Genomic DNA, 27961 nt, shown 5'->3' on the forward strand with positions numbered 1-27961 from the left:
TAATTCAATTTTTTCTTTTTTTTCTGGGATTAATATCTACTTCAACTTATTTTATTTTAGTTAGTTGCCAAGGCAACATTTCTAATTTTCTCTTTTTTAGTTTGTTTTCATCTAATATACATATATATATTTTTTTTTTTCAGTTAATGAAAACTATTTTTAATTGTTTTGGTTTGTTTTAGTTAACAACACTAATGCAGATATTTAAAGTAGGGACACACCAAACATTATACATTAGTACATTTTAATGACAAATTCGCAACAAGTTTACATAAAAATATTGACAAATTTATTTGTCGATTTTTGACGTCATTAAAGTCTTATCAGTAAATAATATTTAGATCTCCCTCTGGCTGTTCAAAGAATAAGACAGCTGTCTCATTGCCCAGTCAGTCAGTGACTCACCAGACAGCTTTTTAGTTTGAAGGCGCCTTTTATGGAAACTGGTTTTACATTTCAAGAACAAATTCATGTGAGCTTTAGAGATAACCAAGTGAATATTTAATGACCACAATGCTTATATCTTGTTAAAAATGCATCATACGCTGAAAATTTACATGTATAAACTATTTCGCTGTTTTCAACCGCTCTGTCAGACCAGCAGCATTTTTTATTTTATTTCATCTAACTGCCGACCCACACGCACAGGATTGTGGGATATCATAGGCAGCGAAAGACGCATATGTGCTGCCTTCAAAAATCGACCAGACAGAATTTTTGACATGATGTTAGGAGAACATTTGAATACCTTCCTACCAATGTATGCTGTCTGAGAGGGCAGCGTTTTTCAGGTTTCACACACAGCCTCACTCTCTCCCGCTGTCGCTCATGGTGAGACGGGATTCCTCGTTATCTGGCCGTACCTGGTAGTGCTCATTAATCGCCTTGGAGACGGAGCTGATCGGCTGGTGTCTGAGCTGTGATTAGACTGTGTGTGTGTATGCGTGAGGGAGAGAATGTGCCGGACTTCACACGCTCCTTTTAAACAAGTTAAAGTTGCCCTAGACAGATCTGACTCCATATCCAGACTTAACAGAGAGGAAGGTCTGAGCCGCCACCATTCCCTGGGTTAATCGGACAAAAGGTTCGGCAGTTGCACCAAGGCACAAGTTGTCGGAGGAACCGCTGTTACTGTAGATGTTGACTGAAACATTTCAACACAAACACAACACAAAAGTATTATACAAATAATTTGAATTGATTTACGTCATTTGCCAAGCTTCATGAAAGCAGAACTGTTCCTCATAAAAGAGTAGATTGTATTGTTTGTATCTTTTTCTGATTTTTATCGTTTTCAAAATTTGTAATGTTTTGGTTCTTCTCAGAGCTCATAGCATGAACTCTTTATCAAAGAACATTTTTAAATTGCCTTCGGGGAAAATACTTGAAACCAATGCTGCTGAAAAAGTGGCCTATCGCTGTTTTGCTCTATTATAAATTTTTGTTGTAAGTTTGTGTTGTGTATTAAACAAACTCTTTCTCTCTCTCTTTTACTTTCTCAGCACGCTCCCCAGTTTTCAGCGCTATGTTTGAACACGAGATGGAGGAGAGTAAAAAGGTGAGTCGGGTGTATTTTTTTGGCTCCCTCCCTTCTCCCATTTTCTCTCATTAATCTTCAAAAGCAGTGAGACAACTCCAGTCCTTTTAGGCTGTCACAATCACAGAGCCCCTCACACCAATTACATTTAATGTTGTTTTTAATGCAAGTGTTTTCCTGATGTCTCAATTCTGTGGTTTATACAGTAAGTGTATTAGTGATCTCTCAGTAGGAATTCTTTTCAGTCCGGCCGTGTGTTTGAGATCTAATGCCTCTGCATTTACAGAATTGCTCAGCTGTACCGTCTTCCTACTCGTTTTCAATAGCCGATCAGCGATCATACATCACTATTTGCCATTTTTCTTTCGTGGCTTTTTAATATGGCAGTCTTATTAGGCCTGATATAGATCACAGCAGTGAGGATAGCCTGTGTAAATCAAGAGGGCTGCACTTTGTTAAATACAAAAAGTGGAATTTTTGGAATATATTTTATATATTCGCAGCATTGTTGTTATTGTTAGCTACAACTTAAACTATTAAAAAAAAATATATAAATTTGTTTATTGAAATAAATAAAAACATTTTTTTAAACGCAATTAGATAACTGAAATAAGTTTGTTGAAATTCATAAAACTGAAAAAAATAAAAACAAAAGAACACTGATATAAATATAAAAAATAAAAGCGAATTCCTTATATGAATAAGTACTGCAATAGTATATAAATAATACTGAAATTACACCCCTACCCTTCCCCTGACTGACTTCCTGCTCTTCCTCCTTATCATCATCTATGATATTCACATATTTCACCATCTGCTGATCCAGTATTCCTCTGCCTCCCTCCTCCTGTCGTTTTCTCCATATCCCCCCTTTCCCAGAGTTTCATCATGCACCATTTTTTGGGACAGGATGTGCTTGCTTTTGGGGTTTGTGGAGCAGTGAGATTTCCTGTTGTTCCTTTTGCTTGTGTGGCTTATTGAGGGTCCATGCAAATATGTGAGGCTGAGTTAAGTGCTAAGAAAGAGTGTGTGTGCGTGTGGTTAATAGATGAATGTTGGGATCTGGGGCTCAGTTTGCGTATAGGCACGTGTGAAAGTGAGTGTGTCAGGTTTAGATGATGGTTGGGGCTCAGTGATTTAGCTGCGGCATCTCTAGAATATTGATGGCTTTGATGCTCCAATAGAGAAAATCTCAAGAGAATAGAGAGGAAATGCCTCATCAGAGAGAGACTAAACGGATGAGTCTTTCTTTTATATCTAAAGCAAAGACTCCTGAAAATCTGCACATATATACTTTAGTGACTTTTCACACCAGAGCTTCAGGTGTGGACGAGTACTTTTGATGACCAAGTTCTTTTTTTTTTTTTTGGGCTGGTGTGGAGCTGTTTTAGGAGCTGTGAAAACTGTAAAACCTGTGATCTTCATCTCTTGCGGTGCATCCACATGCATCGTGTTAAAAGCATAGTTAACTTAAAAGAAAGTGAATATTCTGATGTCATTTACTCACCCTCATGTCATTCCAATCCTGTTTGACTTTCTTCTGTGGAACACAAGATATATTTCAATGAATTCTCACGTTTGGGCAAACTAATCCCTTGTAGGTTTGGTCATAGAATCGAAAGCATCACAACCGTCCTTTTTTTTTTTTTTTTTTTTTTTTTTTTTGACTTTGCCGCTTAAATTTTACCTAGTTACTGTAAGGGACTCGTCCAGCGTTCATTAGTTTGCGCAGTCTCAAATGGAAGATTGTCTGATTTAGAGCTGGAGTTTCTATGAAATTCTGCTTCTTGATTAGTCTGAAAGATTCATTTGGGTCTGGTTCATTCTCAAATCCTACATTTACATTTGTAACTAGCTTTTATTATGATACTCCCAATCTGCAGGGGGAGTGAGGTAAAACTTTGTGTGTGAAAAAAAGCCTGAGATGTGACTGTTGCCGCACCTTTAGGCAACACAGACTTTTATTTTCTGTAATAGCCTTTAATAAATTGTGTTTTTCTTTTGAGTGAACTTTTTCATTTGACCTTGCCGTGAGTCTGTGGGTGGGGTGGAGTTCCTAGCAGTAGCTGCATTAATTAGTTTAGCTGTGATGGACGGGCTGGGACGGAAAAGCCTTTGTTACCAGCACGACAATCGACAAAGAGTTTGTGCTCCGGCAGCCTTGGGCAGAAGAGAGAAACTCGCAGGACTCATTCCGGAACATTGATCAGGGCAGGAACAGAAAATGGAATGAGGCTTTCTGAACTATATATATAAATTAGTCACTCTGTCATATTGTGTGCTCGTACGCACTCTACGGTGCAGGTCAGTGGTCGTGTGAATTCGGTGCGTTCACTGTTAATAAGCGGAAAAGCCAGACTTCGACACAATTACGCATTATGCTTCAACAACAGTTTTAACACCCTGAACTGCGTCAGGTCCAATTACGTCAGCTCTTAAAACTTCAAAAGCTCAGTCAGTAGACTGACAGGAATCTTGAGGGTTTTTCGATCTGATGTTCTCTGAGACTGTAAGGTTGACCAGATTCTGCTGTGATCTCATGCCTAGAACCGAGTGGAGATAAACGACGTGGAGGCTGAGGTCTTTAAAGAGATGATGTTCTTCATCTACACTGGCAAAGCACCCAATCTGGACAAGATGGCTGATGACCTGCTCGCTGCTGCTGACAAGGCGAGTATTGCGCACGCACAAACACCAAATTTAGCTATATATATATATGCCAAACAGAGGAAGAATTAAAATAAGTTTATTAAAAGTCACAATGGCATTTTTCCCCCTTCACAGTCATGCATTCACATTTTTCTTGCCAGACACGCCAATAAAATTACCAGAATGTGCTTGTGTCGTAAGCAGCAAACTAAAATGATGATCAAGTATTGGCTGCCAATAGTACATGCTTTGTTTTGCCAACTCTAGCATACATATTTTTATTGAAGTGCATGCCTCTGTCTTTAGTATGCTCTAGAGCGGCTGAAGGTGATGTGTGAGGACGCTCTGTGCACAAGTCTGTCTGTGGAAAACGCAGCAGAGATTCTGATCTTGGCGGACCTGCACAGTGCTGACCAGCTCAAGACGCAGGCCGTCGACTTCATCAACTAGTGAGTGGTACTCCAGTCTGTAGTTCAGATTTTACTTGACCTGCCTACATTTTCAGTGGCATCCACCAAAAAAAACGGATTAACATTTAATAATGGCAATATTTAAATGTATTTTTATTTTTATATTACACACACACACGCACATGTTACGAAATAATAAATACGAAATTTAAGAAATCCAATTAAATATTGCCATTATTAAATGTTTATCATGGGAATATTTACATTTATTTATTTTTTAATTGTATACTATATTATATATATTTAAGTATAAATATTTTAATTCGAATCAATAATTATTTGTATATGCAAATAATAACAATAAATGCATTTACCAGTTCCTTTCAATCTTCTTAGAATAGCAAATACTGTTTTGAGTTCTTTAAATTTACTGTTATTTTCACTCAGTCCCCTCCTCTGTTCTCTCCACACTTATCTTTTATGCTCTATATTGTAGTTTTTTTTTTTTTTTACTAGCTTGTTCAGTCTGTCTTTGCAGCAGCTTTATTGGACGGTGTAATTTTGAGTTCATTTCGTGGATGGCAGTAACTTGGCTGGCATGAAGCTGGACTGTGGCCATATCATTTCAGTTCTCTCTCTCTCTCTCTCTCTCTCTCTCTCTCTCTCTCCGTCTCTATACAAAACACCCACCGCCACAACAACAGCAGAGACAGAGGGAGATCAATAACAAGGGCAACACAGCAAATAAACATGCACACCAGCACCCCTTCCCAAAATGATTCGTCCTCTCTGCCCTTCTTTTCCTGCTTTCATGTTTGCTGCTTATGTTATTGGTTCATGTGCTCGTCTTCCTCTTCTCAAATGGTTTTATTGCGGCATGTTGGAGTTTAGTGTCAGAGTGCAGCAGTTTTCCACACAGTGCCAGACTTTGTTCAGTCATCACAGGACAAGGACTGCCAGCAGGAGCATCCTGCTCACAATATAGCAATATATTTATAACATATTATTTGGAGGTTTTATAGATTTGTCTAATTTATTGGTTTCAATATTTAATAGTGCATGCTCATGTCCTATATATGTTTGGATTTGGATTACCTTTGCTGTTATCTAGCTCATTTAAAGTTAATCTTTAAAAACACTCATTTAAATATCTATTTTTCACAATGTATTTTATAATGTGATGCCTAAATTCTTTAAATGCAGTATTTAAAACTATTGATTTTAATTTTCAGTGTTTATTTTAATTTATTCTAACTATATATATAAAATTCAATTGTTATTCATTTTACAGGTATTCAGCCATAACATAAAAAAAATGATTAATTACTTCTCTGTATTGGCCAGAATTGTAATTTCAGTGCATATTAAGAAAGATTATGCTCTTGCAAAAGATGTGGGTTTAAGTCATGCAGCATGTCCTATTCCCATTCCCGCTCATATCACCATTGTTTCCTGTCATGTCTAACTTTACCATGTATAAAGGGGCACCAGTGCATGAAACCTGAGCAAACACTTTCAAATTAACTTCTGAATGCTTGATAAATGTATAGATTTTTTTTCCACTGACACATTTACAAACACAAGGCTTTTTCATTTAAAAGCTGTTTTTCTTTTGCCCTCCATCTTGTTTACTTCCCATTTATTTTGGAAAGCTCGTGTTTGTAACCTGTTCTTTGTGGATGGTTGACCGCGCAGTGACCTTTTGCATTGGGGAAAGTGGTATGGGTATCTGCCCGCAAAGCCTGATGTCGACACTGCGAGCAAGAGCTGCAATTAATGCCAAGTGTTTGGGGGCAACAGCGTGGTGGGGTTAGCGGGAGGTCAGCGTCTTACACACAAACACACTCAGAGTAAATGTCGTTAAAGGCCATTTTTTGGTGTGCGTGATAGTGCAGTGTGAATGCCCTCGGGATGCTGAGCTCAGCGAAGAGGGTTGTGTTCTAAATGTTTCTCTCTCTCTTTCTCTCAGCCATGCGTCTGATGTGATGGAGACCTCAGGGTGGAAGTCAATGGTGGCGTCTCATCCTCACCTGGTTGCCGAGGCATACCGCTCCCTGGCCTCCGCCCAGTGCCCTTTCCTGGGCCCTCCCCGCAAACGCCTCAAACAGTCTTAGTGCCGCCCCTTACCGTTACCTAACCCGCACACATGCACACACACTCAACAGACAACTGCCTACAAGAGGGGGGGCGCTATTTTAGATTTACATCCCCCCCCCCCAAAGCTCTGTCCCTTTAGATGCCTAAACCAGCTCTTGACCTGCCCCCTTCCTTCACGTTATCCAGACAGACCCCTCCAGCGCAGAGGACCCTGTTTGTCGCTGCCCCACCGTCGGGTTCCAGTGTTGAGTGTGGAGGCTGCTGCAGGTCGATTTCTGTCCAAAAATGTGGCCAACCTCTACACCAGTCTGGCCATCTGTTCCAGAGAGAAATGATTCTGTTGGACTGGATTCATGAGCATGGGTGGATGAATCAAGGTTGAGCTTTTTGGTTGGGCAGTTAAACATGAGATGGATTAAGACTGGACTTTTTACGTAACGCCTTCCACTGGCACTACCTTGTGCTCTCCTTCACTGTGTGAACCGGTTCTCCATCTTCGCTTCATCCCTCCATCCAAAAAATGATTGGCTGGTAGACATTCCCCTTTACAGTCATGGATTGAGGTTTTGTTCTTTCGAAAAGGAATAGAGGACAAACTCCGTTATCATTGCGAAATAACTTTTTAATAGGTAGCATGTGTCTTCGTAATGACGACATCAGCGTTTAGTAGATTCCTGTGACGACAAACAACCTTTTCCAGAACTGTCCTCTGTTTCTTGGGAAAATTGAAACCTAGAACGGTTATGAACTTTGACTTACAACCCACAAGCTAGCCTGACTTCCAAATGGAGATGGAGTTCAAATGGACTTACAGTTGTTTGGTCTCCTTTTACAGGGTGAATAAATTGATGAATCCAGTGAGGAGTGTAAAAATGGGGAAATGCTCATGGAATTCTTTTTTTTTTTTTTTTTGTGATGTTTATTTGAGATTTTTCCTCCTTGTAGCACTTGTGTATTTGAATCCAGGCTTTCTGTATGAAAAAAAAAGCCAAAAAAACCCACAAACCTGTCTGTGTTGTATTTCTTCTTGTTTTGTAACAGCCAGAACATAATGTTTGTGTTATGGGCATATATCTTAGCGGTTATTCTGCTTTCTGCTGATTTCATTATCTCTTTATATTTGGTCTCAGTCATGGATTAGACAAATCTGGATCTCTTGCTGAAACAGAAAATTGGCTTTTTTATATAAATAAAAGCCTGTCCGACAGACAACACACAGGGTTTTTGGTTCCATGAAAGGAATTTTGTACGGGGCTTAATCTTGTTTGTAAAAAAAAAAAAAAATATATATATATATATATATATACAACAAAACCAATCACACATAAGTGCTGAGCAAACTCACAAAAATTCGGTAAAACATAACCAAAAAATAAATAAATAAAATGAAACCTTTTCCAAACTGAAGCGAAAAAAATATGTTCAACAGAGACCAAAGGCCCCCGATATATTTCAAGTGAAACCGTAGAACAAGCGGTGTGACATCGTTCTGAACAAAATCAGGCCAAAATGAAGTTTGTTGTGTGTTCATGTCGGGAGTTTGAAACAGCTTGCCAAAGTGAGCTTTCCGGAAAAATGCCATCCTACTACCATTGGTCTGTGGCGATGATGTAATGGGTATGTGTGGCTCTGAGACTCCGCCTGCTTTGACATGGAAATCATCTCTTCTGTTTAGTCCATCGAGGTCTTATGTCCGCAAGTAAAAACATATTTACACTAGACTAGAGAGTCACTTTATTGTAAAAGCTGAATTTGTCATTTTAATTGAAAGAGACACGGACACTTTTTTATGTTTAATACTGTAAAGCCGCTTTAAAGCGATCTATTGTATAATGTGCCATACGAGTAAATGTGACGTGACTTTACTGAAGTGCTGACCTGCAGATGTCGTGCAAACATTCACTTCGCTATGATCAGATGCTTTCTTTACTACCATTTTTTCAACTGTCATTTTATTTTTTTGAGAGTAATGCAGGGAGCATATATTCATCTAAAGGTCGTTCTCGGCAGCGTCGGGATGTATACTGCTGGTCTCGTATTCGGAACGTTTTACCCCTAAGTGTAGAACAAAGAAGAACTTCGTTCGTCGTCAGTATATGGGGGCCTAAAAGGGTCATAAATATTCTTCATGAAAAATTTGACATACTGGATGGTTCTTAGTGACAAAAGGACTTGAATGAATTACTTATCACCAGATATAATCTGGGCTTAGTCTCTTTGCAGAATGTCATGCTTCTACACTACTTGTATTATTTGTGCTGTGTGTGTGTGTTCTGTCAACTTCATATTTTCTTTATTTATGGAGTACTAGTTAAATAACATTTATTCTCTCTCTCTCTCTCTCTCTCTCTCTCTCTCTCTCTCTCTCTCTCTCTCTCTCTCTCTCTCTCTCTCTCTCTCTCTCTCTCTCTCTCTCTCTCTCTCTCTCTCTCTCTCTCTCTCTCTCTCTCTCTCTCATTTGCATGTATAATGTATGAATGACTGTTTTGTTTACCATAGCATAATCTGTTCTGATTCTCATACTATATTGTTCTGAACCCAGTTTTGGGAAATCATACCTAAATTAACAAATCAGGATTAATACAGCGATGACATATTTTTGTAGGCCAGCATCGCAGTTAGCATCACACTGGTACGACAAAAAGCCCAACAGGATTTTTCCTTGGCCTTTGGATACTTGCAGAAAATAAGGTCTGAATAACAAAATGAATGATTCTTGCAATTCTTCACAAATGAACACAAATTTTAGGAAATTTGAAGCGTAAATACAATCTGCAGAAGTCCAAAGCTAAACATAGGCTATAAACTAACCACACCGTGGTCACATGGCTTTGACGATCACGAAGCTTCTGACAGTTCGAGCTAATAGTTTGCAAGCGTGCGATTTTACAAATGAGTCTGAAAGGATAGTGAGTAGATGAGTTTACCTGTTCAGCTGAAGACAACCTCTGTAGTCCCATTTAGCCACTTGTTAACAATCGTATTAGTCAAGACAATTATAAGCATTAAAATAATTCACAAGAGAGTAGTACTGATGTATTTTATGTTATAGAAATAAAATATCTTTAGCTTGTGTTCACCACAGACCTTATATTCAGGCATTCAACCAAAAACCCATTTTAATGGGTCCATCTTCAGGATGATGAAACCAGAAGGGCTGAAATGCTGACTCGTTTCTGGGTTCTGGCCTACAAAAATACATCATCCCTGCAGCGCTCCATTAAGTGTCATTCTTCTGCTTAAAGATATATGACCCGATCACACCAAGAGCAATAACTAGAAAGATAACCGCTATAGCTGTGGCGTGGATTTCCCTATTTTCATAGAATTAGAACAATTGTTAATACTTTATAGTTATAGTTATCATCCTTGGTGTAAATGGGCCAATAGACCTTGACATAACAGAACGTTGCTATGTAACAAAACCGCTTGAACAATGAATTGACAAATCAGACACCAGAACTGGAACTACCCATTTTGTAATATACATGAACAATACAGTGGGGTCCAAAAGACCACTAGTGAAAATGCAATTTTTTTCATTACAAATAGTGATGCGTGTATAACAATTTGGTTAGTGACCTAGATATACAGTAGTGCCTTCATGCTATTTCTATCTTAACTTTAAATAAGATATTTAGTCACAGATTTTCAGTGTGGACCCCACTGTATATTTACCAAAACCATGAACAAATCTCATGCTGTTCCATTTTTCTTCCTTCTAATGAGACTCGGGTCGCTGGCTCCTCTATGATTTACCAGCTGGAAAGTGATCGCAATAAGCTTGGCTGAAGTGTTTTCTAGAACTTACCTGCAGGCTGTTTCATAGAACAGGTCTGATGGGCTAACCAGTGGATTAGATGTGAAAAGCTGGTACTTGCTGGTGTTTTGTGTTTTTTTTTTTATTTTATTTTTTTTACATCCTGCATGAGCTGCTTCTAATTGAGTTTTTTTCTTCTCAAAGCCTCTTGAAATTCTAATTCTCTCTCTGCTCTGTTTAACAAGACTCAGGGAAAAAAAGCACTTACGAATATTAGATGCGCGTGGCCCGTATAATCCCCTGTGGGTGGAATGTGTGAGTTTTGTGTTTGTTTTCTTATATCTTCATGTTTGTGTGGCATGAATGCGCTTATAAAGGTGTGTGCTGCCATGTGTGCAGGTAAGCTCATAAAAAAGTTGTGTGTGTGTGTGTCATCCTTGAGCGTGTGGAATGAAGCATTTGTTTGTGTATTGATGGTTCAGTTCTGGCATTATGAGGATCTTGCTCAAGGTTTCTGAACCCATTCAGGTTTGAACCACTTTACTGAGACATCCAGCACAGTTTCTTCATGTCACAGTCCCTTTTTGCTTGTTAATCTGTGTTTATTTATTTTACCTCTGTCTATACGTGTCCACTTTGCAATCAAGTGTGCGATTTATGTGGCTATACTGTTAGATCAATACAACATCTGTTGATCGATAGATACAAGAGCACAAATGGCCAATCACCAGTGCTCCGTCTGACTCTCCATCACTCGGTGTCTTTTATTGAATGGAGGGTTGCAGCAGGTCAAGTCTGCAAACAGGATGAACAGTTCTCCCAGAGAAAGCCGCAGCGAGAGGGGGGGATGGATGGATGGATGGTGTTGTGCACTGGCTGTCCAAACTAAAAAGGGTGGAGAGAGAGAAAAAGTACGAGTGGGTTTATTATGATGTGAAAACAAGAACACAATTACGTCTGATACTGCTATAAACAGGTACATGTGTCTTTTTGCTGTCGCATTAATACATCTTTGGCCAAAGTCATTATTTATATATATATATATATATATATATATATATATACTTTTTTATTTTTTTACTTAAGAATTGTAGTCCGTTACTGATTCTAAATTACATTGCACATTTTAGGTAATATAATCTGATGATTTATTGATTACTTTTAGATTACTTTTGACCCAACTCGTTTATATAAAATATAAAAATAAAATCCAAAACATGAAGTGCATTAAACATTACATTGTCATGGTTTCCCAAACTGGGGTTTGAGATGGAACTGTAGGGGGTTTGTTGGTTTAAAGAAAAGTTAATAAATAAATCACAAAAATGAATAATCATTTGAAAAAATTTGATTCAATATGCAATGTTGAGAATCCCTTCCTTAAAAGTGAAATAATTTCCGAAAATTCAGTGGTCAAATGCTTTAAATGCACATTTCCGTGCAATTATAACCACCTGAATAGCTGGTCTGTGTGCAATTCTACAAAACTAGAAGACTTTCTGGACGTATATAAGTGGCAGGCTTTTAGAAAGGAAAATTGAAAAAGATTAATAAGAAGAATTAGGGAGAATCAAATTCAGTCAAATAAATTATATGAATGATTTACTGCTGTAAGGTATCTGTACTTTTACTCTGTTAATAGGTAATCATAATCAATAAAGTACCTGTAGTCTGTTTACAAGTATTTTAAAACGTAATATAATCTAATTACAAGTACTTATTTTTTTTAAATCTGATTACATGTAATATATATATATATATGATTTAATATTTCCTACACATTTATATTGCTAAAAATGTTTATACATTTGTAAAATATTTCAATTTCATATTTTTCTCTTAAATATGACGATTATATCTTTTTTGAGGGCTCTTAAATTTATTTATTAAAAAAATAATTTGATCAAAAAGGACTATTCACTTTTCTCGGTTTGCTGTCTTTACAGCTCAGGATTGTTGCTAATGGTAGCCAGGACTAGTCGTACGTCTTCTGTGTGCTGAAAATTGTGACGAGTTCATCACAAAGGCAATTGGGTCTTTTTTAACGGATAGGCGGGACTTGGGTTCCTTCAGCCGCCATATGGAGTTTTACGATTTCTCACATCCGTCTCCTCCCCCTTATGTCTCTGCTTTGCCTGAATATATGAACATTTGATTTGTCACTTGTCTCAACACAGGCTGCAGATAGATGCCCTCAGACAGGCCTGTTTCTATGATGAATGGAGGATACTGTGGCCTTGTGATAGAACAAGAGATGGATGGATATTTAAGGGAAAAGGGAAGCGATAAACTGATAGAAAGTGACGCAAAGCAAGAGAGAGAATGTGGCGGAGGAGACAGCTCGGGAAAGGGGAAGGGACAGAGATGTATGGAGAAGGATGTGGAGAGAGCAGCGGTTGTTTATCTCATGTTAGTTAAGTAGACGTATAGACTACAGCAGGGCAGTCAATGGCGCAGAATAAATGCGACCGTAGATCATTATCTTTTGATGCCACTCTTGTGGCTTCTGGCCAGCGGCACTGTCTGTCAGCCATGAAAGACTAATTGTCAAAGTCTAGATGTAAGAGAAGATTTTGACCTCTTAACAGGTTTTGTGTTTGCTGATAGAATGTGGATAAGGGATCCGCTAAGTTCTTGTCATCTTATACACAAAGCTGAAATTATGAGAGTCTTTTGAGGCCTCCAAAATAACCAAAGAGTAGCTGAAAACCATAAAAGTAAAAGTACAGATACCTTACAGCAAAAATTACTCCAATACAAGTTACAAGGCACAAATTCCAAAAGTCTTATCCTCGGTTTCACAGACAAGGTTTTAGTCTAGTCCCAGACTAAAATGCATGTTTGTTTGTAGATCGTATGTCAGTGCCATAGTTTTGTCTCAAGAGGCACACCAGGAAGGTTTTTTTTTTTATAAAAGGTATAAATGTTCTAATTGAACTAAGACCTAATCCTGGCTTAAATCTAAGCCCTGTCTTTGAAACCAGGCCTTAGGGTATCTGATTTTAACAGTACTTAAGTATTTTACTGAATGTAGGCTCAAAGCACTAGTCCTCAAAACATAGAAGAGGCTCAGTAAAGGGGATAAATAAAATAATGTGAAGTAAAATGAAATAGTCAAAGCCTACTTGCACTGGTCGTGCTTGTTTTGGCCTCATCACCAGCTGCATGTCCTCATCTCATACAGTATATGAAACACCTGCGATTCAGAAACTCCCTGCTAATGCACTTGCATTCACATGAAGTAGCCTTGATGACAAGTTTGGGCGAGTAATGGCAATGTTACAGTAATTGCATTATTAATTAAAATATATTGGAATAAAGAGTATAGTAGATAAAAGTGTCAAGTAGATACAAAGTATATCAACACTGTAAAAAAAATCCCGTTGTTTTTACGGAAAAAAAAAACTGGCAGCTGTGGTTACCAGAACTTTACCGTCAAAAATACGGTATCAACGTTTTTGGATTTACAGACTTAACTTAAAATTTACAGTAATAAACCGTAATTCATTATCTGATATAATGATAATTTACCAACCTATTGAAGTATTAATATCTGTTTTGTACCATTGTAATACACTGACAACCAACAACCATCACAGCAGTGATGAGAGACACATGATAAATCAAAGCTCATCACGTAACACAGTGTCATCCCAAGACGTCATCTGTCTGACGCTTTTGACCATACGTCAACATCCGACGTTTTAGGGTACCCTATAGTCTCAGCCTCAGACGTCACGCCCACGGAACGTTGGCTAAACGTCTGATGCATATGGTACACTTAACTGGAAACACTTCAGGAATGTCGAAGTCATCATCTGATTGGTTGAATTTTATCGGATTTCCGGGGGGCGCGTTTATTTTCGGTCCGCCGGGAAACAAAGCGCAGACGTGTGATTGCGGAAGAAAAACTGTTGTGTTTACATGAGTGACAATGAGCATTTATCAAGATCAGCTAAACGTAGGATTCTCAAAAGTATGCGAGGTTCACGGCATAGACTCTTGAAGTTTTCTTCTCCTTCTTTGATTTTCTATGCTGACTGACGGGTTGCACGCCGGTCTGTTGTTGTGGGGACATTTCCACGCACCGAAACGTGACGCTGAACGAAACGAACTGTAATTGGTTGTTTGACATGTCGGTCAAACGGCCTTATGGGCAGGCCTTGGCCAAAGAAAGCTGCTATGAATTCCAGACCTTCAGCCGTCAGTCTGAAGGTCTGGCTACGCGAGACTAGGTACCCTATAACGTCAGTTAGAGCGTCATATAACTGACGCTTTACCTTTAGCGTCAGTTAGATGACGCGGGTAGGTTTAGGTCTGGGGTAAGGTTAGGATTAGATAACGTCATCTAATTGACGTTAAAGGGTTGCCTAAAACGTCGGATGTTAACATATGGTCAAAAGCGTCAGACAGATGACGTCTTGGGATGAGACTTCCACAAGAAAGTTAATAATATTATATTTAAGCTGCACAGTGTTATTCGCACAAACATTAAACACCATCATGGTAACACACATTAAATTTAAAAAATGCAATAAACATTAATTTAACAACATTAAATGTAACATAAAACCCTAATGTACATAACTGATTAGAAAAGAACTAAGAAAACTAAGAAGAAACATAGTTATTTCAACAAAAATAAATCAAATGTGAAGTGTCATGCAGGGAATTGTGGGAATGTAAATTTACGGTTTTTCACTGTAAATTATACAATGAGTTGTTCTTTTCACTTTCAAAAACTGTAAATTTAACGGTATTTTACAGTAAAATTACATTAAATGTACCGTTAGATCTATCACAGTTATTTACCGTATATAGTAAGGAAACTTTCTGTTAACCAATTAACAGTTTTCCACTGTAGCATTTTTAGTCTTTTACCGTTAAAATCACGATCATTTTTTACAGTGAAGGATATCAAGTATATACAAAGTAGCCAAAAAGACACAAGTAAAGTAGCTGATTACATTTACTCAGATACAGGTTAGTGTTCTTGTCTGTCTGTTTTGTTGTTGTCATCTTTTCCTTTCTATCATGCACAGATGTGTTTAAACATTGCAACCATAAGCAGATCTATTTTTAAGTGCTGTCACGTTTAAAACGGTTAACTTCTGTAATTGCCTTCTAGACACTCCGTCTTGCTGCTTTTGAATGCAATAACGCATCTAGTGTGAACGATCCCTAACTCTCATTTTGAATGCTAATTTAATGGTTGCTAACGAACTAATTTTTGCTTGATTTAGCTGTTTGCTGTTTGTTTCTTAAGAGTTGAGTAAGTTCCACAAATTTAAAGCAATCCATTCATTTTCTTCATAGAGGAATTGATTTATCACAAAGAATGCTGACCAATTTGATTATAATTGAAAAAAGCAATAAGCTTCAAATTATTTAAACGTGGAATTTTAATATTCATGATTTCAACTTATAAGCAATTTTGATGTGCGATTTCAATTTTAAGGAAATAAGCATAATAACAAGAATATTAGTGTCATAATGTGGGTCTTGTGTCCTGTCATGTTTAGTGTCATTAGTGTCTTGTCATTAGTTATCCCAGGTGTTTCTTGTTATCCACGCCCCCTTGTTATCCTGTCTGCTCGTTTGTCTCTGATTATTTAAGCCCTGTGTTTCTGCCCTGTCTTTGTCAGTTATTGAATGAATGTTTTTACGTACCACGAGTGTCTTGTCTGTTCTGAGTTTACTAAGTTACCCAAGTCTGTATTATTAAAGTCTTCTGCTGCATTTAGATCCGACTACCGCCTTTGCTTCCACGCAATTCATGACAGAATAACTGACCTCCCAGGATCTAGCAGTTAGGAGAAGAACTCACCGCATCGTGATCCAGCAGCCATGCCAACCTGGAGTCCTGATGTCCAGATTCTCCGTCTCCGTCAAGAGAATCGCTCCATAGAACGGTACGTCACGGATTTCATTGAACTGGTGCATCTCGCGCAAATGAGCACCCAGGGCTTGAAAATCTTCTTCCGCGGGGGATTATCGGAACCACTCCGGTCTCAGAGGCCCGAACCTGATCCGCACGGGTCTTTAGAGTGGTATATCGACCTGGCCCTGTTGTGGAGCGGCTCTTCGTTTACCGTGGGCGAGGAGGAGAAGCACCCTGAACCTGCAGTATCCCCTCAGACCACGCTCCACGTCTTGCCAGCAATCAAGCCAGCCACCGGATCGGTCTATGGCCGTACGGGACCGATCTCCAGCGTGGCTGATCCTCCTATGAGGTCTGCGCGTGCTGCCAGGAAGACCATCATTCCAGGGTCCCACCATGTCGAACCCGCGCTTCACCCCAGCCCTGCCGAGACCACGCTCCGCAAACCCGCGCTTCTCGCCCGCTCAGCCGAACCCGCACGTCGCTTCTGCCTCGACGAACCCGAGTCAAGTGAGTCAAGTCCCGAGTCAAGTGAGTCAAGTCCCGAGTCAAGTCCCGAGTCAAGTGAGTCAAGTCCCGAGTCAAGTGAGTCAAGTCCCGAGTCAAGTGAGTCGAGTCCCGAGTCAAGTGAGTCAAGTCCCGAGTCAAGTGAGTCAAGTCCCGAGTCAAGTGAGTCGAGTCCCGAGTCAAGTGAGTCGAGTCCCGAGTCAAGTGAGTGAATCAAGTGAGTCAAGTGCCAAGTCAAGTGAGTCAAGTGCTGAATCTAGCCAAGTGAGAGTATCTAGCCCAGTGACTCGCCGTCGCAGGAGGAGAAGGAGGACTCGTTTGGTTCGCCAGGCTCCGGTGGGTGTTCCCAGACGCCTCGCCCTGTCGGCCCCGCCTCTGCACCTCGCCCTGCCGGCCCCGCCTCTGCGCCTCGCCCTGCCGGCCCCGTCTCTGCTCTTCGCTCGGCCAATGTCTATGAAGCTCCATGAGACTGTCCCAGAGCCCATTGCCAGCCCGGAGGTTGTCCCCCTAGGTTTTCCCAAGTATTTTTTTGGGGGGGGCCAAGGGTCCGGTGAAGAGACCATGAAGGCTGCGCCGCCATGGTCGTCTGCAGGGGCTTCACCACCCTGGCCTTCGCCTCGTCCTGCTCCGCCCTGGCCTTCGCCTCGTCCTGCTCCGCCCTGGCCTTCGCCTCGTCCTGCTCCGCCCTGGCCTTCGCCTCGTCCTGCTCCGCCCTGGCCTTCGCCTCGTCCTGCTCCGTCCTGGCCTTCGCCTCGTCCTGCTCCGCCCTGGCCTTCGCCTCGTCCTGCTCCGCCCTGGCCTTCGCCTCGTCCTGCTCCGCCCTGGCCTTCGCCTCGTCCTGCTCTGCCCACGCTCTGCGGCCCAGGCCCGCCTTGCCTAGGTCCTGGTCCCGTTCCCCTGCACGGGCCTGGCCCTCCATCCCTCCCCCAAGACTGCCTGTGCTTCACCGCTCCCTCCTGAACTTTTTTTTTTTTTTTTTTTTTTTTTTTGGTTTTGTTGGGCGTCAGGAGCCGCCCTTAAGGGGGGGGGGGGGTTATGTCATAATGTGGGTCTTGTGTCCTGTCATGTTTAATGTCATTAGTGTCTTGTCATTAGTTGTCCCAGGTGTTTCTTGTTATCCACGCCCCCTTGTTATCCTGTCTGCTCGTTTGTCTCTGATTATTTAAGCCCTGTGTTTCTGCCCTGTCTTTGTCAGTTATTGAATGAATGTCTTTACGTACCACGAGTGTCTTGTCTGTTCTGAGTTTACTAAGTTACCCAAGTCTGTATTATTAAAGTCTTCTGCTGCATTTAGATCCGACTACCGCCTTTGCTTCCACGCAATTCATGACAATTAGATTGATAAAAGGGAATGAATGTTGTTTGCATAGCAAATACCAATTGAATCAACTGTATTTTTGAATCAGACTACAAAATCATTGATAATATGTACAAAATATATTTTACATTTATACATTTACGAACTCCAATTTTAAAATACTTTTTTGCTTCATATCAAATGTTATGATCGGTTTGAATTTGGTTGTTTTTATTGAAAACTTTTTTTTTTAATTCCCCTAGAGAAACTGAATAGTAAAAACCGAAACCAAAGCCACTGACACAGTGGGTAGCCATTTGCATTGACTGGATTTTATGTTTAATATTTTAATTAATATTTAAAGTGTTGATATTTGAGAGGTAATTTATGTATTTGTTTGAGTAGTTTATCTGAGTTTCGGTTAAAAAAATAAATAGTTTCAGATTTTCTTCCCACACAATTCTCAGTGGGAGATGGAGAGCAAACAGACTTTTATCCTTCAGCAAACCCCTCCGTTCACCAGAGACGTACCATAAGAATACAATTAAACTAAAAGCCTCTGAAAAGTAATGAAAGCAGACGCTTTTACGCTCTCAGGGGCCTCATGTCTCTTTCACACTCGCTCCCTCACACACATTTTACACTTTGCTATTTATTTTCATACCTTTTATTACCCAAACATTTCATTTGATCTCTTCAACATTTACCTCCTTACTTCATCCCACACACATATAAACAAATATCCCATTCACCCTGCATGAATGCTCCAGTCTGATTTCTCTTAGTCACTGACTCTAGCTTGTGTTTTGGGGTTTAATGGCTGTGCCAGATACATATGTGTGTGTGTGTAGTGATGCTGATGCGTATTAAGTACGTATTAAGTGTGCCATTGAACCCGATGTGCAGATCTCCTCAGCGGATGCCACACTGGCTGGCACTGAACGCAGTCAGGAGATGAGATTCAAGTCTAATGAAGCAAAACGCATAATGCTGCCGAGGAAAGATGGGATATGGAATGTGGGAGGGGGAGGTATTGTTATCGCCTCTCTCCTTTTTTTAATTTTTTTTTAATTTTGACTATCTTTAGCTAATGTCCATGGGAGTTTTAGGCTACCTGCTTCAATAATTGAAGATTCATATTTGTTTGTTTTGGCTATTGTTTTCAATGTCGTAATTCTCTCTCTCTCTCTCTCTCTCTCTCTCTCTCTCTCTCTCTCTCTCTCTCTCTCTCTCTCTCTCTCTCTCTCTCTCTCTCTCTCTCTCTCTCTCTCTATATATATATATACACTCACCTAAAGGATTATTAGGAACACCTGTTCAATTTCTCATTAATGCAATTATCTAATCAACCAATCACATGGCAGTTGCTTCAATGCATTTAGGGGTGTGGTCCTGGTCAAGACAATCTCCTGAACTCCAAACTGAATGTCAGAATGGGAAAGAAAGGTGATTTAAGCAATTTTGAGCGTGGCATGGTTGTTGGTGCCAGACGGGCCAGTATTTCACAATCTGCTCAGTTACTGGGATTTTCACGCACAACCATTTCTAGGGTTTACAAAGAATGGTGTGAAAAGGGAAAAACATCCAGTATGCGGAAGTCCTGTGGGCGAAAATGCCTTGTTGGTGCTAGAGGTCAGAGGAGAATGGGCCGACTGATTCAAGCTGATAGAAGAGCAACTTTGACTGAAATAACCACTAGTTACACCCGAGGTATGCAGCAAAGCATTTGTGAAGCCACAATATATATATATATATATATATATATATATATATATATATATATATATATAATTGTATTACTTAAACAGTTTGTAAACATACTTTATAACTAGAAAAAAAAAACTGTAATCTGTTAAACATTAAAAAGTATTGTGCAGTTATTTGTTTTCTTAAATACAACCTTTTTGGCAAAATGATAGTAAAGAGTGACGTAGACAGAGAAGAGCATGTTTGTTTGGTTTAGTCTTCATGGTAGTATGTGTAGCCTACAGAGGGGGCTTGTTAGTATAATGATTGTGTTAAATCTCACTTGACATCTCGCCACTTTGATTGCAGTTGTGCATATGTGTGAGACTGGTTAGTGATGATGCAGGGGCTCAGTGATTAAAATCCCCCATCCAGACCTCCAGTGTCCCACAATCCCACAGCAAATGGACTGTGAGGTTCCAAAGATGTTAAAGTTAAGAAAGCTGATTGGTTATAAAAAATATGTTAAGGGCCAGTAGCAAAACAAAACCTCCAAATGCATCTGCATAAACCCACGCTCGCTCTGTCTCATACAGGCTACACGGACTGTCATCATTTGATTCATTCTAGATCATTTAAAAACAATTAAATACCGGAATATGGAGCTAATAATATGACAAAATGATTTGAATTTGAATTGTGTAAATTTGAATTATTTGCAAGTGTAATCTAACAAAATTGAATTTTAGGTGATAGTTTAAATAGTTTTTTAATTATATATATTTTTTTACGAATATTGAACATTTGAAATTTAACAAATTGAAATGTTTTTATGGCTGAATTTTATAGACATGTATTTTTAAACAGCTAGTTTTTTTTTTGTTCTGAATTCTTATACTGCAAATATTTAGTTTAAAAAAAATACAGATTCAACTTTTGAAAATACAGTGGCACTTTTAACCTGAAAATAAAAGTGCCACTTTGCAATCTGTTAAAAAAAGAAAAGAAGAGAAATCCATTTGGCAAGACAGGTCTATTTATCCCTGCATTAGTGACTGCAATGAGCCTTTTTTGCATTGCACAATTTCTCAAAGCAAAGTTGCAGGCTTGATACTGCCACTCTCAAATCATGTTCAATGTTCAGAGAAATTTCATGTCTTGTCGTAAGCCACAACATAATGACGTCACATATTTTCCAACCCAGCCCTCAGCCCCCACTTACGCATGAAACAGCTTCCAGCGCGCCTGGCTACCCATCGGCGCGAAACATAGGCAACATATCTATGGCGCAAAAGTTTGTTCCGCTACAATTAATATGCCGACGTCACGTCAATAATTATTTTGGGGGTGGGGAATTCCCATAGACAGTATAAGAAGTGGACAGAGCCATCTCATTGGAACTCAGTTGAGACAGTTGAAGCCCATTTTTAGCGATTTTTGAGCACTTCCGTTCCTAAAGCGCAGACTCAAACCGACTCAAACTAAGCTTGATGACGTGGGCAACCTGTCTGACAGACGTAAATCTTCTAGTAGCTGTGCGTGAAAATTGCTCGAAAGTTATTCGCTGTCAAAGTGACGCCAAAATGAATGGGAGTCAATGGAAATGCTAACGCAAGTGAAGTTCTGCTACAACATGGCGGCACCCGGCCGGCTTCAACTTCCGGTCGATGGATTACCCCCTTGGGAATTCCTGTTACCTGACCTGTTTTCTTTGTCTCTTCATGATTTTCGTAACATTATAAATCGAAAGAAATATTCGAAATTTGCTTGTAAAACGTTGTAAACAGAGCAGCTTATGCCCTCAAAGATGGCGTCTCCGGGGAGGTCACGTGACATGAATTGGCCTGTGGGAACTATGCATAGCTGTGTGTTGCCGCTTATTAGACCGATCACCCACGGGGGCGACAAGAAGTAACAGGAATTCCCAAGGGGGTAATCCATCGACCGGAAGTTGAAGCCGGCCGGGTGCCGCCATGTTGTAGCAGAACTTTACTTGCGTTAGCATTTCCATTGACTCCCATTCATTTTGGTGTCACTTTGACAGCGAATAACTTTACATCTGAGGCGTTTAAAGACTCCATTTGTCCATTATTTATTTCTAAAGAAACACGACAATGTATAAAGGGCTCCATTACCTTCTATGTTACATTATGGCCCCGTAGAAACAGATTTAGTAAAAATAGGCTAACGATTGCGTCATAACCACTCGACTCTGTCGCGCTGTACAGAAATTACCGTACAGACAGGAGGAGAAGCGCGCAGGCAATCGGGGGGACGTCCCGTCAAGGGAGAAGCCCGTAGATAATGAGTCCATAAAAGCAACGGAATACTTACTCCTGCTCACTCACGCCAAAGAACTCTATGCTCAAGTTCCTTGTCTCTGCAAGATTAACGTTGGCAATTTTCACGCACAGCTACTAGAAGATTAACGTCTGTCAGACAGGTTGCCCACGTCATCAAGCTTAGTTTGAGTCGGTTTGAGTCTGCGCGTCAGGAACGGAAGTGCTCAAAAATCGCTAAAAATGGGCTTCAACTGTCTCAACTGAGTTCCAATGAGATGGCTCTGTCCACTTCTTATACTGTCTATGGCTCTCACACGCGCTGCATTAATAGTCGCGCGCGCGCAGTCACTCTCTACTCTAGTGCGCGGTCTTGCTCCAGATTCCGGGAGATTGGATCTCATTTGCGGGCGTCAAGGAGCCGCTATCAATATGCGGGAGACTCCCGGAACTTCCGGGACATTTGGGCTGTCTGGATAAAGATATAAAGGCATAAAAAGGAAAATTTTCTCCCGTTTGGCACCCGTTTTGGCAGTGATTGCAACCCCTTCAGACGTGGCTTATTTACGAGACAGCACTAGCCTTGAGTACCTTATTGCTTTTCTAAAGCGATTACCACTCAATAATCTCATTAAAGTAAAAAACAAAAAATTTATTAGTGCAACTTTCATGAAGTAAATTCACCAAAAGCCTACCTTCCGCTGGAAAAACAAAAAATAGTCCCTAGCCGTGAGCAGCAGTATAAGTTAAAATATTTCGCCTGTAATGTTAGATGGCGGCAAAGACAGTCTTTATCACTGAGTCAGTCATCAATCAGAAGAGAAGACTTTAATATTGAAAGGACAATTGCATTATGTAGGCTTATTGTAAGACATTTAATGGCTAATTCACACCCGTACCTTATGCTTACATGTACGACGCAGTCTAGACCGGACGCGAGCGGTGCGACGCGACCCGTGAAATCCCCAACAGCACAAGGTCACTAAAGCACTATGGGTGCGGATCCACTTGTCCGTGTGATACTTCTGTCGTGCCGCGCTCTGGTTTTTTTTTTTCCCTATGGGTGACGTCACGCGACTTTAACATGCCCGCAAAGCATCCTGGGACGGCGCATCATTTGGAAAAATGCTGCGCGTCCAAGGGGGTAATCCATCGACCGGAAGTTGAAGCCGCCCGGGTGCCGCCATCTTGTAGCAGAACTTCACTTGCGTTAGCATTTCCATTGACTCCCATTCATTTTGGCGTCACTTTGACAGCGAATAACTTTACATCTGAGGCGTTTAAAGACTCCATTTGTCCATTATTTATTTCTAAAGAAACACGACAATGTATAAAAGACTCCATTACTTTGTATCTTACGTTATGGCCCCGTAGAAGCCGTTTTTAAAAAAAATAGGCTAACGATTGCGTCATAACACGCGACTCTCTGGCGCACACTAGAGAAAATTACCGTATAGACAGAAGTAGAATCTCGCGCGCAATCGGGGGGACGTGGAGGCATAAAGTCAAGGGAGAAGCCCATAGAGAGTTGTAAAGTTGCTCCTGCTGCGAGCTCATGGACAGCTAATACTCACGATCTCCGGCTCTGCAAGTTTCGGAAGGGAATGATTCAGATTCCTCTTGGCACAGCTACTAGAAGATTAACGTCTGTCAGACAGGTTGCTCACGTCATCAAGCTTAGTTTGAGTCGGTTTGAGTCTGCGCGTCAGGAACGGAAGTGCTCAAAAATCACTAAAAATGGGCTTCAACTGTCTCAACTGAGTTCCAATGAGATAGCTCTGTCCATTTCTTATACTGTCTATGTGCGCGTCAAAATGCTGGCCGATGCCCATCTTTATGGAAATGAATTCCGTTGAACGCGACGCGACTATCCAATAGAAGTAGAGCACATGGAGACTGGAGAAGTCTCTCGCATGGTCCTCTGTTCTAGACTGGCCGCTGGCTCAAATCCACGCCCATAGCGGTAAACTTGAGGAACGCCCATCAAAGTACAAATGTGGGGAGGCGTCGCGTCGCAAAAGTGGATTTCTACCGCAACTGTGAATGCGCTGGAAAAACAACATAGACGTCGAATTTGAAGAGAGGCTGTGTGAAGAAGTCCATCGCTACCCGCACCTCTCCGTCGTTAAAACAAAATAAAGACAGCCAGATGTGCAATAATTTGTTTGTAATTGTAATTAGTTATGCCTTCTTTACTCGTTATATTTTCTGAAGTACGTGCATTGTTAGATATCATCATCATCAGATGAATCAATAGGAAGGGGTAGAGGTAGAGGTAGAACAGTGCAGCCTTTTAAACTTGCCGGGGCAGTGACAAGCGCCTCTCACTGCTCTGCTCCTCCGTTTCTGCTGTGTTCAGTTACGTGACGCTGGCTCTGAATGAAAACGCGTTGTGGAATCGCGTTGGCCCTAGTACTTTTTGTCCCTCTCTGCTATTATAGTTTTTCAAGATGGCGGAACTACATGGAAGCCTCCGTGGACCTACCCGTCCCATGTATATAAAGATAATAAATTCTTCGCTTACGAGGATAAGTCAGATAATTAGCAGAGGTATTTGTACACCATTGAGGACATATTTATGAATAAAAATATTGATTTTAGATAGTAAAATACCTAAAAAAGTACACATTGTCCCTTTAACAGTGAAAACATGGAATTTTACGACCAATTTAAGTTCCGATACTGACGATACTAGGTCAGTCTAGCTATAGGCTAAATCTTGCGACCATTAAACTCACTTAAACCCTTCATTAATGGTGGCTTTTTTTTATTCATCATCACACACGCTTTCCCTCCATAATGAGCCTGCATCTGAACCACAGCTTGAAAAATGGTGGAAGTGCACTTGTTTAATCTTTCCCGTTCCTCGTCTCCCTCCATTTTCAATGCGCGTCTGGAGCATCCGGCTCGTTGATTGCTCTAAAAAAAGCAAAAAAGAGAAAAAAAGTATGTTTATAGCAAAAAAAATAGTGGCTCCTTTGCTGGGTTTTACAATCTTCAGGGTGTTTTGAGTTTGTTCTAAATAACTGTTTTTAGTTTTTTTTTTGTTTTTTTTGTCACTTGCAGTAGGCTATAGCCACAGTATAACACCACAAACCACTAATGCTAAATCTCTCTCTCTGCCTTTTTCTTTCTGTCCAAGCAATCTGTAAGTTTATCATTTCAGCATGGTTCATTTCTCCTCTTTGACTGTTTCGTTGGAGGAAACGGTGTGTCTTGGCCTCAACCTCGCCAGCCCTCTCTTGCCTTTCTTCTTTCTTCTGTTTTATGCATGTCTGTCCACATCTTTTCTTTCTGTACCTCTCTCGGCCCAGTTCTTTGCTTTTTCCTTGTGCTCTCTCCTTTTTCTCTCCCCCCTCTCTCTCTGGTAGGTCTATGAGGTGTAATTGGCTGTGCTGCTGTTGGGGTTTTGTATTGAGAAGGGCTTTAATCTTTAGTTTCACTCAAAATGCAAAGTGAAGGCTGGAGGCAGTCAGGGATTTCACTCGCCTGCCTGTTTGCGTGTGTGTATGTGTGTGTGCCTGTCTCACATTCTGCTCTAACAAACTGCACAAGGTCTTGGTGTATTTTAATGCATGCTCCTAACAAACTCTACAAGGTGTTTGTGTGGCGTACAGTCACCTCACTCTATTGGGTGTGGGTGTGTGTGTCAGTTTTAGGGAAGCTATCCTGTGAAACCCAAAAGCTGCTCGTCATTTAAAGTGATGTAACTACAGTCAATCAAGCTACACTTTTTAAAAAGTCGTTAGCAAGCTACTAATAGCTAACGACATTGAAGTTAGTCAAAGTCACGTAAAACTATTTAGGCTATATTTACATACATACATAAATATAAAATGCACACTATTCAAGTAGGTATACTTATACTGTACGTACATGGCTTCATTTGAACACTATGGAGTAAAAAGTTATTTTATTTTACAGTTATTTAATGGGGGATTATATTCTAAATGATTTGGTTTGTAAGATATTGGCCATTTATTTGATTAAAAATACATTAAAACAGTAATATTGAGAATATTGTTTCAATTTAAAACGTCTATTTTCGGACTGAATATATTTCTACTGTAATCCTGTGAACGCCTGTGATTTCTGAAGAATCACGTGACACTGAAGAATAAGAAAAAAAATCAGTCTAATATGATGATTTGCTGCTCAAGAAACATTTCTTATTATTATCAAGGTTTAAAAACAGCTGTGATGATTAATATTTTTGTGGAAACCACGATACATTTTTTTCCAGGATTCTTTGAGTATGAAGTTTTAAAAAACAGCATTTGTTTGAAATAGAATTTTTTTTTGTAACATTATAAATTTATTTACTGTTACTTTTGATCAATTTAATTGCTAAATAAAAATATTAATTTCTTAGAAAAAATCTTACTGACCCCAAACTTTTGAATGGTATGTACTATTACTATACACTCACCGGCCACTTTATTAGGTACACCTGTCCAACTGCTCGTTAACACTTAATTTCTAAGCAGCCAATCACATGGCGGCAACTCAGTGCATTTAGGCATGTAGACATGGTCAAGACAATCTCCTGCAGTTCAAACCGAGCATCAGTATGGGGAAGAAAGTTGATTTGAGTGACTTTGAACGTGGCATGATTGTTGGTGCCAGAAGGGCTGGTCTGAGTATTTCAGAAACTGCTACTCTACTGGGATTTTCACGCACAACCATCTCTAGGGTTTACAGAGAATGGTCCGAAAAAGAAAAAACATCCAGTGAGCGGCAGTTCTGTGGGCGGAAATGCCTTGTTGATGCCAGAGGTCAGAGGAGAATGGCCAGACTGGTTCGAGCTGATAGAAGGGCAACAGTGACTGAAATAACCACTCGTTACAACCGAGGTATGCAGCAAAGCATTTGTGAAGCCACAACACGCACAACCTTGAGGCGGATGGGCTACAACAGCAGAAGACTCCACCGGGTACCACTCATCTCCACTACAAATAGGAAAAAGAGGCTACAATTTGCAAGAGCTCACCAAAATTGAACAGTTGAAGACTGGAAAAATGTTGCCTGGTCTGATGAGTCTCGATTTCTGTTGAGACATTCAGATGTTAGAGTCAGAATTTGGCGTAAACAGAATGAGAACATGGAACCATCATGCCTTGTTACCACTGTGCAGGCTGGTGGTGGTGGTGTAATGGTGTGGGGGATGTTTTCCTGGCACACTTTAGGCCCCTTAGTGCCAAGTGGGCATCGTTTAAATGCCACGGCCTACCTGAGCATTGTTTCTGACCATGTCCATCCCTTTATGGCCACCATGTACCCATCCACTGATGGCTACTTCCACCATGTCACAAAGCTCTAATCATTTCAAATTGGTTTCTTGAACATGACAATGAGTTCACTGTACTAAAATGGCCTCCACAGTCACCAGATCTCAACCCAATAGAGCATCTTTGGGATGTGGTGGAACGGGAGATTCGCATCATGGATGTGCAGCCGACAAATCTGCGGCAACTGTGTGATGCCATCATGTCAATATGGACCAAACTCCCTGAGGAATGCTTCCAGCACCTTGTTGAATCTATGCCACGAAGAATTGAGGCAGTTCTGAAGGCAAAAGGGGGTCCAACCCGTTACTAGCATGGGGTACCTAATAAAGTGGCCGGTGAGTGTATATGTTTAAATAATAATAATAATAATGATGATAATTATTATTAAAAAATCACACTTGGTTATTAAATTGAATTAGAATTCAAAATTACTTTAATACATTAATTTGCTCATTTTTTGGTGGTATTGCTGCCCTCTAAATGTTTACAACAATCTGGTAAGGCCATTTATTATGATCAGTTCATTATAGATAAAATCCTGTCCTGCTCATTGAAAATTCTGTTTTACTC

General features: G+C 40.2%; 1 protein-coding gene across 1 annotated transcript in view; it reads left to right on the forward strand.

Moving 5' to 3' along the window:
- spop (speckle type BTB/POZ protein) overlaps positions 1 to 7905 on the forward strand; it is a 97081-nt gene extending 89176 nt beyond the window's left edge. Inside the window, exons 8-11 of the mRNA XM_056239777.1 lie at positions 1503 to 1558; positions 4085 to 4207; positions 4493 to 4635; positions 6566 to 7905. Of these exons, the coding sequence (XP_056095752.1) occupies positions 1503 to 1558; positions 4085 to 4207; positions 4493 to 4635; positions 6566 to 6710 (467 nt within the window). The 3' untranslated portion in view covers positions 6711 to 7905. The remainder of the gene's footprint in view (positions 1 to 1502; positions 1559 to 4084; positions 4208 to 4492; positions 4636 to 6565) is intronic.
- Positions 7906 to 27961: the final 20056 nt, after the last annotated feature.

The sequence above is a fragment of the Rhinichthys klamathensis genome, unplaced genomic scaffold, assembly GCF_029890125.1.
Source record: "Rhinichthys klamathensis goyatoka isolate OS25496 unplaced genomic scaffold, OSU_Roscu_1.1 h1tg000571l_1, whole genome shotgun sequence".
Taxonomy (NCBI): domain Eukaryota; kingdom Metazoa; phylum Chordata; class Actinopteri; order Cypriniformes; family Leuciscidae; genus Rhinichthys; species Rhinichthys klamathensis.